General features: G+C 37.5%; 1 protein-coding gene across 6 annotated transcripts in view; it reads left to right on the forward strand.

Annotated features, from left to right (window-relative positions):
• The window catches only part of LDB3 (LIM domain binding 3), a 120,883-nt gene that overhangs the window by 57,889 nt on the left and 45,640 nt on the right, over nt 1-17,354 (forward strand). For 5 of the 6 annotated variants that reach the window (XM_040702318.2, XM_040702319.2, XM_040702320.2 and 2 more), the window contains exons 5-8: nt 3,582-3,604; nt 6,681-6,884; nt 13,397-13,566; nt 14,535-14,571. In XM_040702318.2, the coding sequence (XP_040558252.1) occupies nt 3,582-3,604; nt 6,681-6,884; nt 13,397-13,566; nt 14,535-14,571 (434 nt within the window). The remainder of the gene's footprint in view (nt 1-3,581; nt 3,605-6,680; nt 6,885-13,396; nt 13,567-14,534; nt 14,572-17,354) is intronic. The other variant, XM_015287989.4, reaches the window with a different exon arrangement.

Consider the following 17,354-nt stretch of genomic DNA (forward strand, 5'->3'; position numbering starts at 1 on the left):
GGAGTCTGTGTGAAGCACACTTTTGATACCAGAAGGAACTGTGATAGGGCTATGTAACATAGTGACTGTGGTTGTTGGGGTGCAGAAAAGGTGATGCCGCGAAAAGGAGTTGTATGGGAACTGTTGAGACATGGCCTGAATCGCTGAGCACCTGGGGAAAGGACCTGGCCAGCCCTGGGAGCACAGGTGAAGGCAATTCAACTGTGTGACCAGAAGGGGTGGAGCCTGGCTGCGCTTCACTTAGACCCCATTTAAGGGCTGACTGCCACTGGGGAAGGATCTCTGGTTGGAGATCCCTCCTTGGTGGAGCTTTCCCCTGTGAACCTGGAGTCTTCTCATGTGGGTGAGCAGTCTTCTTCCCTTCCTTTATAGCACCTTGCTATCGTGCCAGTCCTTCCATCATCACACCTCTGTTGTAACACCTTTCCCATTGTATTGATCTGTCCAATTGCTACAACAGTTCTGTCTTCATTCTGCTGTTTTTCCATGTTTTTCCTCCTTTACATGTACACATTTATAATCAAAATGTACAAAGGCTGCTCCAAAAGTAATGCCTCTTATTTTGTTATGTTGGCCCACAATATCAGAGGTGGGTGTTGGTGGTATGGCGGTAGAGGTTGAACCTTCCCACCAGTACTCCCTTATATTTCTTTCCTGTGTGACAGATGGCAGCAGAGGGGCAGTCTGACAGAATGGCATTTGAGGTGGAACTGTGTATGAACTTGAATGACAAACAAGACAGTATATGAAAAATCATCTAAGCGTTCTGTTTAAAAAACAAAACCACTGTAAAACAGCCTTTATCTCATCTTCTCAGGTAATCCCTCTGAGGTTTAGAGCATTCTAAATCTGTTTACATGCAAATAAACTTAGGAATGCCTTAAATCTTTCTTTCCTACTCTCACTGAAGTGTTACCCATGAAGTGAGAGGTGTCATTCTAACTGCTCTTCAGATAGTGAGGTGAAATATGTAACTGTCTTGAGATTTTGTGTTACCCATGTTTGTCTCCATTTTGTTATGTGAAAGAGCATACAAAGAAGGCACCCTGAGCCCTGCAAAATCTGCTCCGGTCTTTGTTGCTTTGCATGGGATATGGTATAGATATGTTCATAAGATTCTGGAGCTTCAAAACTGTCTGTTCATGAGCAGGTACTTATCAGTGGAGTAAAACCTATAAGAAAATGCAGGTTTGGGAGTAAATCTGAAGCTGTATTTTGTTTCAATTTGTTGAAATACAAATTCAATTTGCTGTTTTCACCAAATCGCTTAAACTTAGTTGTGTGAATTGCTGTCGGAGGTTTCACCATGGAAAATCCTGTCAGTAAGCTAGAACTAATTTTGAGATTGCTTCCTTGACTTTTCCAGAATAATAGAGCATCTGTTGCTCTGATGTACTTTTACATTAAGATTTGAGAATCCTGAGCCGGGGTAAAAAAAAAAAACACGGAGGTGGTTGGTTAAAAGTGCAGAACTTTATGCCCTCAAAGGGGAACACTGATAAATGTGAAGAATGAGTCATAGCTTCTAACATGTCGTTCTTTTCCATTCCAGTGTAAGTTATTTTTTGCACCGTAGGTCAAGGGCAGTAAATACCTGTCCTGCATGTACTTACCAGGTGGCTTGGGTTACTTCTTACTGTGTGACCCCTGTGAGCAGCAAGTTGGGTCTTTCATGTGTCCATATTTAGAATTAAGCTAAATTAGTGTGTGGCTCTAAACCGGAGGGGATTTTCTCATAGCATACGAAATGTACAGAGAAACAAAGCTTTACTCTTTGAAGGAAATTGATAACATTTTCACACCTAAGAAAAAAAATGTTTGAGATGTGGCTGTTGAGCTGTTGTTAGTACATACACATGTAATGATTTTCATCTTTGCACGTATTTTTGTTTTTGTAAGATACCCTTTCATTAAAGCCTATGGTAAGGACCCTGTACTTCTGTCATTGTATTTGTAAAGCAGAGACATGGATTAGAGGATTAAAGCATCCATTAGAATCCACTTCAGAAAATGATATTGTTACTCCATATTTCATTGTAAATGAGTGCCCAGCTGTCGTCCTGTAGGTACCTAAAATGGATATAGGATCAGTGATATGCTTACAGGCTACAGCTTGTTCCTAATATAGCTCTGCTGGTTCCTGTAACAGATTGTTATATTTGGCTTTATGTAGGGTTTATAAAATTAGAAGAATATTCCTGAATCTGAGAGGCTGAAGAACAGTAATTGCAGAAGGTGATCTGTGATTGCCTTTCCATGGAAATGCAGAAGTACAAATCCTTTACTGCAGCTCTGACTCACAAGAGCATTTTTCAATCATGAAAAATGCAACGGGGTGAACCAATTGCAAAATGTCGGTATTTTTGAAAAAAATAAAAATGCAGCATATCAAAGGCTCCCGAAGAGAAAAAGCCTAACATTCTGGTTTGAATGTCAGTCTAACATTGCCGTCCAGTGTTTTGTATCAGTCCCACATCTGCTCCAGATTCACCATTGCAGCAGCAAGTTGGAAGGTGTAGTGCCCGGTACCGTTAACTGCAGCTAAATAAGAAGAAATGATTATTATCTGATCCTGAACTCTTCGTTATTCATTTGTTCAAATCATGATGGATTTCTCTTCATCTGTGAATATGATCTAAGCTTTGAAGAAACTAAGGGAAAATAGCTTCCATGGGTTGCGTGTCTATTCTTGAAACCAATAGAAGTTATTAGCAAGTAATGTCATAAAATATGACAGTCTGAGCATACTCTCTTCATTGCTCCCAGCTTTGACTGCATAAGATGTATGTTTTCAGCTTGGTATTGTGTTTCTTTTGGAATAACCATTCAAGTCACAGTCTCTTGTTTATGGAGTGGAGCAGAATACGCCACAACCGTATGTTTTTTTCAGCTTGTGTACATAGCACATGAAATAAAATATTCTGATATGGATAGCCAAAAAAAAAAATAGAGAATGCAAGGACTGTCTTTATTTCACAGTGAGAAAGCTAGTTATATCTATGCTTAAATTAATGTTGGCATTACTGTTGGCATAATGTATGTGCAGTAAAATTTCAGCCAATAGCTTGTTAAATAATAAGGCATATTCCTCAATTTTAGATTTAAAACATTCTTTGAATATTCTCCAGCAAGTAAAAGACAAGTCAATCTTGCAATACTGATTTTGAGGATGACCTGAGGAGAACCAATTTCACCCCCGAATATTTAGTATCTAGGGGAAGAATATAATCTCTATAACTCATTTGCTATTTTTAGTTGAGAATATACTCTGCAAACACTTATTCTCCTACCATACATTTTGATAATAGCACATTCAGGGATGTACAGCAATAACATCATGTTCAAGGGTCAGCCAAAGTGCCATAGTACCCTACTAAATCCATGTAGATGAACTATAATCCCTGCATTTTTTCCTTTCTTAATCATGTTGGGGTTTTTAGGCATACATTTTTTTTTGCTCTTATTTGCAGATGGTCTTAAAGCTTTAGTAAACTGTAACTACCTTTTCCTTTTGCACTGTGAAAACTACTGATGTTTTCTGTTTGGTTATGATGATGTTTGTTCTCTTTCTCTTCTTTTAGGTTATAACCAACACCACTTCCAAGTTAGTATTATTCGTGTAGTGCTAAGTATTTGTGTTATGCTGTATGTGTGAAGGTTTGCTTTCCGGGGTAGCATGATCCCTGATGTTTCTGCCGTGTCTTGCTTACAAGCTTTTTTTTCTTTTTGAACCTTATTGGTTTGGCAAGCATCATATGCTGCCACTGTTGTCCAGAGGTGCTCTGTTCTAAGCACATGATGTGTTTAGCATTTCTTGGTGATGTTTTAATACTACAAACGAACTTAGCATCTATGCTTACTTAGTTCTTGTAGATGCTTTCAGACTTGTTCGTCTCTACACTCAAGATTGGATTCCTTCTAACTTTTTATGTAGTCTTCTTGCCCTTAGGATTTATCAGAGCCTTTTTAGGTGCATTATTAGTGATGTATTTTTTATCTAAGCATTAAGTTGATTTCTGAAGTTGCACTCTATTAGAATTCTAATTTAGGTTGATAATAGATATTGATACTGAAAAGACCTGAAAAGTAATTGACTCTAGTAAAATAAATAAATAAATAAAAATTCCCCAAATAAGGATATGTGTTTGATTAGGAATTGTGATTGATCTGCTTTATTAATTTACAGATTCCTCAGCTCTGATCTTCAGTTTTCTAAGATGAGGGCAGAGTATTCTTTTTAAAGTTGTCTTCTGTCTCTGAGCTGAATTTTGTCAATAAATTACTGAAAAGACTGGGCTAAATTCAGCTTAAAATAAATAACTGTTTTAGTTAAATGTCAAATTTAAACTTATAAGAGAAGGTTAGAAATAGTAGAATACATAAAATTGAAATAATATTTAAAACTTATAATTTACACTGGGTTGGCATTTTCTGTTGATTTCAGTGAGGTGTTGGAGTAGTGTCATGCAATCGATGTAGCTCCTCTAGATGAATAAAGCTCTTGACATCTTACACTGATAATATATGATATTGGAAAGCAAAAGGGGCTGTATACATACACATTACAGGGCTGTCGCTGTCTTTCTTCAACATTTATTTTTATGTATCATCTTTATTTATCTTCTTTAAAAGTGGCAATTTTAATCTCCATCCTTTTGTTCACAGTCTTCTCGGATCCTGGCTTTAGAATCTCTTCAATATGCCTTGTAGTGTGGGGAAATGAGAACAGTAAATTGAAGATCTTGGGGACCTATGTGTTTGTAACGAGTAGATGATCACTGAAAATATTACAATGAAAAGAGATACTGTTGTTAGAGTAAGGCATGTGCATGCTGTAAAGTCAAGAGTATAACATGCTGGACATCTCTGCACATCACCTTTCAGCAGATGATGTCAGCAGAATAATAATATCATGTTGCAGAACAGTTGATGAAGAGGCATTTTAGATATGAAAATGTATTTTTTAAAAAGGTCATTTTCACTTTTCCCTGAATGCATAATCCAGCTTTCCATTTTCCTCCCTTATAATGTCGATATATGTCATTGTTGATGATGTGTCATTAAAGGCTATGGCTGTAGTACAGCATGTGCTTATTTATGTCTCAGTTCCTTGAGCATGTTGCTGTTTATGTTCTGTGGAGTATTTCTGAATGATGTGCGACTCTGTCTCTCTTCTACTGCCCATCTGCAGTCAGGGCATCCCACCACAAAGATGGCTCAAAGCATAGTGGAGTCTCCTGGCTGGATTCAGGGGTGGCACATCATCTTTGATAATCACTGGAAGACTGTCCGATGGTTGCCATCTTTACTTGATTTTCTTTTTTCCTCAATGCATTGTTGGCAGTTCAGATTTAGTACTCAAATACACCCCATAGCTACGTTATGACTGACAGGAACACTACTGTTCCACTACCAGGGCAGATGTAGTTCAGTCACAGGAAAGAATTTAGCAGATGACTTAATTATAATCAAGATGATCTAATGGCTTTATATTGAAAAGGAAACTTGTTCAATTAGAACTGGATTACATATTTCAGAATTACTGCGCTACTTTTGTTGTTGCTGTTGAGGGCAGGAGGGTTATATCCATTCTTAGCTTTTGGCTCAGTTCAAAATGAAATCTTTGTGGAATATCTCCATTTCTCAGAGGATGGATTTCTCAGTTTTGCTTAGTCCTGGTAAGCATACAGGAGCTACACTGCTGACATCCTCCTGCTGCGTTGGCAGGATAGGATCAGCAGACTGGATGTTAATCTGGTATTCCACAAGTTAAGAAAGAGCAGTTACTTCAGTAACTAACAGTGGAGATTTTGATTTGTTGTTAAAACTTCACACAGTGCTCAGTCCAAACTGTAGGACTTTTAACAACATTCAGCTAGGTAGTACAAGGAACCTAGGTGCAATTCAGTTCAAGTTCAACATTAAACCAACTCTTCCTTTTGCTATGAGAACTCCAGTTATATTGTTCAAGGTTCAGTTTCTCAGATAAGTCTTCCCTCATAAATGAAGCCACTGGAAGAAGATGGCTGTATCTCCTCCAAATATGACTGCAACATTGATTGCATGATGAGATAATTGGATTTGAGACTGAGCATTTATCCTGTTATTGCAACACTTGGGCCATCTGTGGAGTTTGTGCAGGTCTAGTGGCTGAAGAGTGCTTTCAACATGAAAAGACATGAGTACTAAATTTCACTGTGATTAATTACACACTGTAACCTTCTAAATAATGGAGGAGCTGACATCTGTTTGTCTCATTGTACTTTCCTAGTGCTTGGTATGACCCTTCGTGGGGAATTCACTGATGTATGCACATCGATGGACATGCATGTATACATGTGTGCCTGTATTTACGTGCATGTATATAATGATATATGCATGTAAGAGTACAATTTTAGAATATGTAAATATCAGAAATACATAGAGATTTTTTATGAAGACAACTCTTCACCTTTTTTATCTGTTAGCCAACATAAAGATGTCACCCATGAATGCAGCCAGCTTTTAACTGTTACTTGTTAGTATGCTGACTCTTATTCTCTGAACAGAAGCTTTTGTGGTGAGATGCCATGAATACACATGTACACTCCTCTGTCAGTAGTTTTTCTCTCACTTAACTATCACACCTTTCTCCTTTCTTCCTCTCCCTTCCTGCTGAACCTCACTCTTGCATAATCCAGCACGGATTTCACGGAGCGTTTCAACCCCAGTGTCCTGAAGGACTCTGCCCTATCTACACACAAACCCATTGAGGTGAAAGGCCTAGGGGGCAAGGCTACTATAATTCACGCCCAGTATAACACCCCAATCAGCATGTATTCCCAAGATGCCATCATGGATGCAATTGCAGGCCAGGCACAAGCCCAAGGTGGAGAATTTGCTGGGTAAGATTATTTCCTTGTGTGGAATGCTCTTTCTCTGCATGATACATCTAATAGTCCTCATATGCATGACAAGAGCTCTTCCTTGACTCTTTTTTCTGGAGTATCTTTTCTGTGAAAAATATAAATCAATTCTAGATTCTGCTTGAAAGTGTTTTGGTTTTTTTTGCAGTTTTAAGGGTGAATAATTAGTGCCTTAGTTTCAGCTGGGATGGAATTGAGCAAATACAACATTTTTTTGGTATCTCAGATACCACAGGAAAAGATTTAGTGCTCTGTATTTGAATATAGATGGCTTTTCACTTATCTTGACCATTCTTTGTAACAACCACTGAATTATATAAGAAAAAAAGAATGGAAAGGGGGAGGGTTTCTATTAATAGGTGAAGAATGCCAAGTATTTACTTAATGCTGGCTATGGTTTTATTCTCCAGAATGGAAAATTGTATTGTACTATCCCCTTCTCTAGTATATGTACTGTGTACATGCCTCATGCATACGCTTTGTTATCCTTAGGACTATAGAAAAATGCATTGATCGTCAATAATTTTGCTTTTCCAGTGCATGTTCCTGCTAATCGTGTCTGATAAACTTATCCACATTTGTGACTTAAGTGAAATTATATGTTGCATGAGTGTAGCCCTGTTTCTCTCTTCTTAGGTATCCTTTACCTAAAATAGAACTCACCTTCCTATTGTATGACTCCAAAATATACGTAGAGCAACAAACATTAACATTGCTTCTTTTAAATACATTAGCTGTAGGCTTATTCAAAATGCAGATGCTTTATGTATTTGCTTACACTCCCTTTACTGGCCATCTATTTTCTCAATGAGAACAATTTTTTTTCACACCAATATTATTCTGTTGTGTTCACCATAAACTCTCCCTGATAATGCATCCCAAACAATGCCTTTTGTTGGCTTGATCACAGCTCAGTCAGTCTCCAAAGATCTAAGTAGAACTACGTTGTCAATTTAACAAAGTACAATGGAAGAAGTTCATTATATCTGTGGTTTTAATAAGGGTATAGATTATAAGAACACTTCTACCAAATGGTGTAGCATTATATGATGCAAATTGTAATGCTTAAGGACTCCACTCCTAAGCCTAACATTCACCTGACTCCAGAAGAAACTTGTGCTTCTATTCTAATGTGCAGTCAGCTGCAGGAAGCTTTCTAAACCTACCATGCTGTGTGTTACAGCCTGATTTCTAAATATTTTTTTAAAACTTATAATGCTTTAGTGACTAAACAAATTTCTCCATGTTATTTCTCAGTAATCCTACTATGAACTCAACCTTTTAAATCTAGATAGAGAGACAGAATTCTTGTTGATATTACAGCGACTCTTCAGGTTGCTAGTTGACCAACTCTGTCATATGAGTTTGCTTAATGTGGAAATTACAGTATGAGAAGTTTGTCATATAAAAGCAGACTAAATGTACTGATTCATTTGGTCCCAGTTCTCTGCCTATCGTGTTACTTTTCTTTGGGCTTCTAACTTTGTGTTACAGACAAGTTCTGAAGCCATGAGGTGGTGTGTAATACAGTGTGTGTACTATGGCTGCAGATCCAAAAGGCTTCTGTTCCTCTTGACATACAATATCTGCAAATACTGTTTACTTCTGTTATCAGTGAAAGTAGTACTAGGATGGGGATTCATCCTCCAGTTTAACCTTTGAAACCAGTAATCTTTTCTATCAGTAAGATCAGTGTCAGGCCTATGCTGCTTAGAAAATACTCACAAATACTGGATTGCTATGGAGAACTTAAAGGAAAGCTTACAAATTACTTACACTGCAATTATTCAGACCTCAAACTAAAACATCAAGATAGCAATGATCAAATGCTCTGACTTAATATCTTATTCTATGTTGCTTTGTTATAATTAATTTTTATATACCAAGAACCAGGAGTTGGTTGCAATAAAATCATGTGGTCAGGTATTTAAAGTACATTTCAGTAAAACCTCTTTTAGGTTCCATTATGCAGTTTTAGCCAAATTCACAATTCATGTAAGTAGATATAAATCCAACAGCCTTATCAGGATTAAGATCTTACAGTTCCGGTAGCAGAATCAATTTTGTGACTGTATAATAATCTAAATAAAGTCTAGTGTCTCTTTACAATAAGCCAACTTAGCTGTATAATTTTCTGATCTGCAGGAATTGTTTTTTTTCTTTTTACATCTCACAGCATTGGTTAATAGCCAGAATTAGTCTAATATCCTATGTTACAATATTTTGTTGTATGTTTACATTAAGGATAGAATTACATAGTCCTTCCAAAGTTATTACTTATCATCTATCTACTTGGTTGCATTACAACTGAGTCATGATTCAGGAAGTGATTCACAGGGCAAACCATATTTTATAATGAACTGCAAGATAAAATCGCATTTGTACCTATTCAAAGAGATTTGACTGTCTTTTAAGCTTCTTTTAATGCTAATAATATCTCTGACCTGTTTGGTAATGTGCAAAAAGATAACCTTTTATTGAATCCTACTATAATATCTTAGGATATTGTATTAAGAAAACTCAGAAGCTCTAATCCATTTGGGCAGACTTTTTGTCTTCAGTCATGTCAATTTGATCTAACTTTTGTAAGGACATGTGATGTTTCTGCACATACGTACCCAGATGGAAAAATTAAATTAAGAAGAGATATAAGAACTACTTATTAACATTGTTATGTATGTAGTTCAGCTTTCTGTGTGAGTCAAACATAACGTTTCGGTTTATGAAGTGCTCCTAATTAGTGATGCTCTGTGTTTTGCACTTTCATGCTGAGAGGCTTGTATGTCCTAGATACTCATCTGCAATATAATTACAATTAAAAAGGCCTGCTGCAGTAAAGACAGAGTTGGAACTATTCCAATGTATTGCATTAATCTAGTTCAATTTATAGGAACATATTTCACTCTTCTAGGGAGGTTAATTCACTGAGCTCCATTTCCTGCCATAATCATCTACCACAAAGACATTAATATGTCATATGAATACCGTGTGTTGCTACTATGAAATTTGTGGTCGTCTCTAAAGAAAATAGCATATCCATACATTTACTTTAAACTGCTTCTTTGTATCTTGGTTATAATATAAAAATATAGCATATATTTATATATAGCTAGAGCATTTAAAGAACAGAATTTGAATAATCTGTGACTTGCACACCACCACTGCCACAGGAGTACGTGGTTAAAATCAACAGTACTACATATCCAGCCTGCAACAGTCTGGAGGTTTAAAATTTGCTATCAGACCTAGAGGTTTTTTTTGAACTTCAGCACTGGAATACAAGTCTGAGGTATAAAGTAACTGTTGGCCAATTAGAGTAGTCACCTAGCCTTTTTTGGGTTTGTAATAATAAACCTTTTAGGGTTTTGGAATGGAATGATCTTTAAAGATCCCTTCCAATCCTAGCCATCCTGTGATTCTACTGATAAGGCAAAAGATACTGCATGCTTAGTCAATACTAAGAGGAATGCCTGAAGCACAGCTGGGAACTTGAAAACTAGGTCACTTCTGGGGGAAGATCTTCTTTACAGGGCTTGAACTGAAGATTCGTTTTTAAGGTCTTTTATTTCCAAAGCTCTGCTTCACCATGTAGTACTGAAACTTGTGCCCAACTGAGTCCTCGAGGACGTGAAAAGTCTGCGTATGCTGGGGGTATGAGAAATATAGATACTCTTCCTAAAAAGCAAAAAATCTGACAGTATTGAGGTACGATGCAGTCACAAATCACACATGCTGTGAGTCTACAGCATATATATAAGCATGTGTCATGTTTCTGAACCTCTTGCAGTCTTAAAGAACACATCCGTGCTATCATTAGTTGCAGATTCACTAAAAGAGCTTATGTTATACAGTGCTGAAGCAGAGATGTGAGTCACCTGTAAAGTAATGGCATATAAGGTATTGCCTGGTAGTATTTTTTTTCTTAGTGTATGTTGTACGAGAGCTGCTGGGAAAGTAATGCCTCCTATTTTGTTAAGTTGGCCCTCGATGTCAGAGGCAGATGTTGGTGGTATGGCAGTAGAGGTTGAACCTTCCTACCAATATTCTATTACAGTTTGTTGCCATGTGACAGATGGCAGCAGAGGGGCAGTGTGATATGAAGTGGAATCTGTGTGATATTAGTGTGATATGAATGGAATCTGACGTGACATGAAAGTATGTATGAAGCAAAAGCGTGGAATTGAATTCCTCTACATGGAAAAATGGAAGCCATTGATATTCATTGATGGTTGCTGAACGTTTATGGAAACCACACACTGGATGTAAGCACAGTGAAGAAGTGGGTGGTACGTTTTAGCTCTGGTGACATCAAAATGAAAGATCAGCCCTATTCTAGATAGCCATGCACAGCTGCTGCATCATGAAATGAAGAACGCCCCGATAATTTCATTCACGTGAATTTGTGGATTACAACCGGGGAGTTTTGTACAGAATTGAATATCAGCTTCATTGTATTGCAAATGATGGGGGCAACACAGGAGTTGGGCAACGTGTGTACCAGATGGCTCCTGCAAATGCTTACACTGGAACAAAAGGACATTGCATGCAAGTTTGTCAAGACCTATTGAACCAATACAAGGCTGAAGGTGACTCTTTTCTGGATCACATCATTACCAGTGATGAGACAGGGAGTCAAGACTGCAAGCTGAAGTCAAAATGATAGTCCGTAGAGTGGTGATGTGAATTCCCCATTGAAGAGAAAGTTCATTACACAGCCCTCAGCCAGTAAAGTGATGTGTGTTATTTCAGTGTAGGAAAGTCATGATCTTTCTGAATTTCCCGGGCCCCAGGCAAACCATCGATTCTGACTGCTATGTCACAACACTGACTAAGCTGAAGACTCAGACTTAACACTCAGGCCAGAGAAGACAACCTTTCTCTTGCAATGAAAAAATGCCAATCTCCATACCAGTTTGAAGACTGTGGAAGAATCTCCCAATCTCGGCCGCACTGTCCTATCACACTCACTATATAGTTTGAGTTTGGTACCTTCTGGCTTTCACTTCCTCAATTCAATGGAAGATGGACTGTGAGCAACGCTTTTCTAGCAACAATGCCATCGTAGTAGCTGTGAAACAGTGGGTCACCTCCGCTGCTGCAAGTTTTTACGTGCATGACATGCAGACTCTTATTCATTACTGGCAAAAGTGCATACTTAATAGTTGTGACTATGTTGAAAAACAGCATTTTGTAGCTAAGAATTTGCTTTCAATTAGTGTTGTTGTGTTCTTTGTATCTGTTGTAGTTTCCATGATAATAAATAGGAGGCATTACTTTAGGATCTACCTCCATATATAGGATATCAGATACGCTTTTGGTTTTTTCATCATTTCTCTTCTGTTTTTCTGCTTTCAAATCACAAAACTAACTTCCCTCTTGATTTCCTCTGCAAAATGCGAATTTCTCAGAGAATCCTAAATTGGAGCCTGAGCCAGAGAAGCAACTTCTACAGCAGGTGACCATTCCCTAAACTTTATAGCACTGAGTTATGGCCCCGATCATTTGAGTCATTTCTCAATTTGTGTGAAATTGAATATCCTGCCTGCAAATCTCTGTATGGAGTAGCACATTAAAGCAGTTACAAATAATCACTTGCTTCAGTAATAGGCCTTGTGTTTACAGAAGTCACGTAGTCAAGTCACTACATGACTGTACACAGCATTCCCTCACAGTGTATGTCTGAAGTTCTGTCACTATTTCAAACTGTGCCATGCAGAAATTATTTACACAGAAAAAAACATGTTAACCTTACGTATGCTACAGAGTTTTGTAGCTTTGGCTTTGGAAGTGAAAATCTAGAAGTTTCCTGCTGGATATCATTGTACAAGATGATCAGAGGCATTGGAAAAGCCTGAGGTACATTCTGCTGCTTAAGTTTTTAGATAGAAAATACCTAAGTGAGTCTCGAGTACAAGTCATCTTGTTTCTACTAAATGTAGGCAATGAATCTGGAGTCACAGCAGGTGGAATCTCAATTCAGACTTTTGTCTAAGAATAATGACCTCTGGAAAGGAAAAAAAATAATTAAAAAAAAAAAGACTATTAAATTAGTTCTATAATGAAATGTGTTTTCTGTTTTTAAGTGCAACCTTAAAATACACTGGCCTGAAACTATAATGAAACGTAATGTAAAACAGTACCAGTGTGAAGCTGTTTTTATAAGAAATAATATTGGTCAGAATGTTTGGAGAAATAAGTTTCCTTGATCATCACAGTCTCCTTTATATCATCACAGAAGCTTATGGCTGCTTTGGCTGAGGAATCACGAAGAGATATTTCCAAGCATTTTTCACATTGCTTTAAATATAGGGGTTTGAAGAATTTCACAGTTCTAATGAGCAAGATCCTTCTTAATTCAGCTGGTGTTGATCTATGTATTTGTCCTTGCTTTGAATTGCTGTTAGTTTGGAAGAGAAGCAGTAAGACCAGAGAGAAGTTAAGATGAAAGCTACCACGTGCTGTTTCACAACATTTCACTTTCTAAATTGCAGTACCCTTCCTATTAAAGATCCTCACGTAGACAGTGCATCTCCGGTGTATCAGGCTGTTCTCAAAACTCAGAACAAGCCTGAAGATGAAACTGAAGACTGGGGCCGCCGTTCTGCCAACCTGCAGTCCAAGTCTTTTCGCATCCTTGCCCAGATGACTGGAACGGAGTTCAGTAAGTCAGTTAACAAAGCATATTTCTCATCCTGGCTTTAGATTTGTCTCTTTGTTTTCTTATCCCAGCATTGGTGACTAATGCTTGGTTCACATCCTTCTTGTAATCATTGTCACTGAGGCCTAAGATCAGACAGAGAAGCCTTGAACGTAACATAAGGGAATCAGGAAATCCAAGCACTATGTCTCACCATACGCTTTAGGAAGCAAATTCTTTGATCTGCCAGGGGTCTCACTGAAAAAAAGTATAAGACTGTACAGTAAAAGATTGTCTGGGACCCCATAGTCCTTACTCACAAATCTAAGCTATGCACAGTGATCTTTCACATTTTAGACATAAAAGCCATCAATTATTAGAGAAAGGATAAAGCACTTAAGTGTCTTGTAACAGACTTCTATAGAAGTGAATTCCTGAGGTAAAAAAAGAGAAACAAAACAAAACAGTGATCACTGTTTGTATTGTACCTATGGTTCTCTATCAGCCTTTAATCTAAACCTAGATCTGCTGTGAATGTCATATGAGTTTGAACTTCATGGGTTATTGCCTACAGAAATACTTTCCTGACCATCTGGTGCTAAACTCAGATCTTGTTTCTGATCTAGTTCAAGAACCTTTCCAACGTCACAGAGAAATATTTAGCTTTTTTAACTCGTATTAATCTACTGCTACTTCTGGTATGATTCCACAATACAACAAGCACCCTCTGTAGGGTCATTGCCTACAGCTATGAAACATTGCTAGTAAACAAATGAGTTGTAGTAATATCCACTTTCCTACTAACATCTTTCTGCCTGGCTCTATGGAAACTGCTCCTCTTCCCACTGTTACAAAAGCCACTGCTGCAAAGTCAGCACTGATGTACCTTTAAATAGGCTTTTGATGCTTTTCTGAAGAACTTGTAATTTTATCATGAAGCCAATTCTTTCTTTCTTCATTTCTGTTCTAATGGAAATGCTTTTTCCCTGCAGTGCAAGATCCGGATGAAGAAGCCCTAAGGAGATCAAGGTAAGCAACTCCTTGTGAAAAACATGGCTTTGTCCTTAGTGATAACCAAATAACGTTTTAAAACAGCATTAATACAAGCATATACAACTATTCTTGTCTTACACATTGTCTCTAACACAGTTACTTAAAAGTAACTAAAATTAAAATGCTATCAGTGAGAGTAATTTGAATGAAAAGGGTTAACAAATTAGCATGCATTGAAGACGGTACAAAAAAGTGTGTTCAAATCTGAAAGCTCTTTGCCCATGCAACTTTTATGTACTTTACTGTGTGTGTGAATGCAGTGAGTTTCTAAGACCAAATCCTGTGTAACTGCTTGATCGTGTAACTGTATGAAAATATATAATATTGTGATAGCATTGAAACTTATGTGCAATTTATTTGGATGATCCTGACTGACATCTGATTCATCTGAAACGATACACTAAAGGAGCTTTTTTCCGTTCATATCCATAATCATTTGCTCATGTTTTGTTGGAAGTGCAACCAAAACTTGTATAATAAGGAAGCACAGGACTGCTTTTGCTGAGGTGAAATATATTTGTTTCCTCCTATGACCTAACAATAATGCTGATAAAATGAGTATGCTAAGAAATAAGACAAGGAATTAAAGACCTGTGATCTTATGTTGTCCAATACTGTCAGGGATCCAATTTATTTTAAATTATTGTGTACAGCTTAATAATTGAAGTTGAATTGGAGCATCCTGCATGTAAGCCTGATTTTCTATTTCTGTACTTCAGATTCCTATTTCACATTAGCTACTCTAAGCCACTAGCTGGGTTTGTGATTTCTTTGATACTCGATCCACTTGCTCTTTTTTGTTGCCGTTGTCTTTTTACCAGCATGTTTCTTCTATGAATACTTTGAGCTTTCGATCACAGTGCAAGCTATAAAGTTGAGCCAGTGGGAAAGATGGCTGTCATCTTCCCTATGAAAATACAATATGTAGACTTTCAGATAATGTCTGCCACAAGCCTTCCATTGCAGTTCACCATAGTTCATGGGTGGGTGCCTAAATATCAGGCTTGGCATTACGTCCCTGTTGGATTCATTTCTCCCACCAAATGAGCAAACCTAATTCTTAGGAAGTGTACCCTACATTACATGTTTTGATGTAATAGCGCATGTACAAATCCTTACTATGGAGGGATTTGAAATGTTGTCGTGAACAGTTCCCCTATACACGCATCTGGCAGTAATATATTTTATTAAAGAAGTAATCTTTCTGGATGTAGTCTGTGGCTTTGTAAAATACTAGATAGTGGAAGTTTAGCGTGGTATTAGATAGGTTGCAAATGTTAGTGCACCAACATGCATAGTGTAAATTACATTTCTCATGTAACTTAAAGTACGTGACTATATTTGCTGTGCATTGCACATTTTCTGCAGTTTTAATGTATTAATGTTCCTATTTTATTTTATTTTATTTTTTTACCACAAGGACAGTAACGATTCTATTTAAGCACATCTGGATTACCAAAAGAAGTTTAAGGACATTCACTGGTAGTAGAGGCGGAAGAGAATATTGTAGTAGGTAGCTAGTAGTGCAGTGTGTGTAGTAGTACATCATGAGCTCTGGTGCAAGAAGTGAAATGGGGCCTCCTTCATAGCAAACTGTGTCCATCATATGTTTTCTTGGGTTGATTGGACCTCTCTCTGTTTCATCTTTTGGTTTTGTAAAGGATGGAAGAACCTATGTCAGATGCACAGAATTAATACTTGAACTTCACTCTACCATCACAATAATGGAGTACAAACTTCTCATTAGTGTCTTTTCCAATCACTATATAGCAGGTACAACCAGGCAAGTTAACATGCCCACACTTAGGGGATCAGCTGGAAGGCTTCCTGGGCTCTCAAATGCAAAAAGCTATCATGGAATTGTGGAGTCTGAAGCTTGCCAGGCTAAATGTTGTATTAATCTTGTTTTGGCCTTATGGAAAAAAAAAAATAATAAATGTTTCAAACTGTAAACTGCCAGAATGGATGACTGTGGTCCTAGAGCTCGCTGTGAGCCATCACCCTCTGGTGCTTCCCGTTGTCTATTTGTGTCAGTTCTTCAGTGTAGTCAGCAAGAACGGCATGAGATGGCAGTAAGATTTCCTCCAAACACTTGGGAAAAAAAAAAAAGAACACGTGGCTCACTTTTAACAGGCCCGTTTTACATAAAAATAGTAACTTTTGGATTGCTGCTTCTAACTTCTTAACATTAGCTCTGAGTGGTATTTGTGAGACTCAGGAATCTTTAGGTGGCAGAGTATTTATTTTCTGTTAATATCATTGAATACAGAGCATGAGCATTCTTTTTGCTCATGTTACTGCTACTTTGAAGGCACACATACAATCATAACTTGCTGTGAAAACATTAATTTGCTGTTGTGATGATTGTTACAGGACAGTTTCCAGGAAGATGATATCCGTTTCAAGTTCGGCAGGTGTTTCTTAATGCTATTTCCTTGAATGGAGGGATATATTTTTAAAGCAGTGCGGGAAATCATGAAGTTCATTTAAGGCCCACTGTTGCTAATACACTCCAGAGTAACTGGAATAAATGCCACCATGAACTTCTAGTGTTTCAGCAAGGAATACTTTTATATTTTTAAGTAATTAAAAGATAGTTTAGGAAGACATACATAAAGACTCCCTTAGATTTAGAAAGAAAATTTAGAAATATCAGTGAATTTGTTGATACTTACACTGTTCAGTGTCTTGTGCTGTTTTCAGCCCGAGGAGTAAAACCAGTCTGGTCTGTTCCTTTCTTTTTCACTGGTTTCACTCTC

Source organism: Gallus gallus, chromosome 6 (genome assembly GCF_016699485.2).
Source record: "Gallus gallus isolate bGalGal1 chromosome 6, bGalGal1.mat.broiler.GRCg7b, whole genome shotgun sequence".
In the NCBI taxonomy this organism is placed as follows: Eukaryota; Metazoa; Chordata; class Aves; order Galliformes; family Phasianidae; genus Gallus; species Gallus gallus.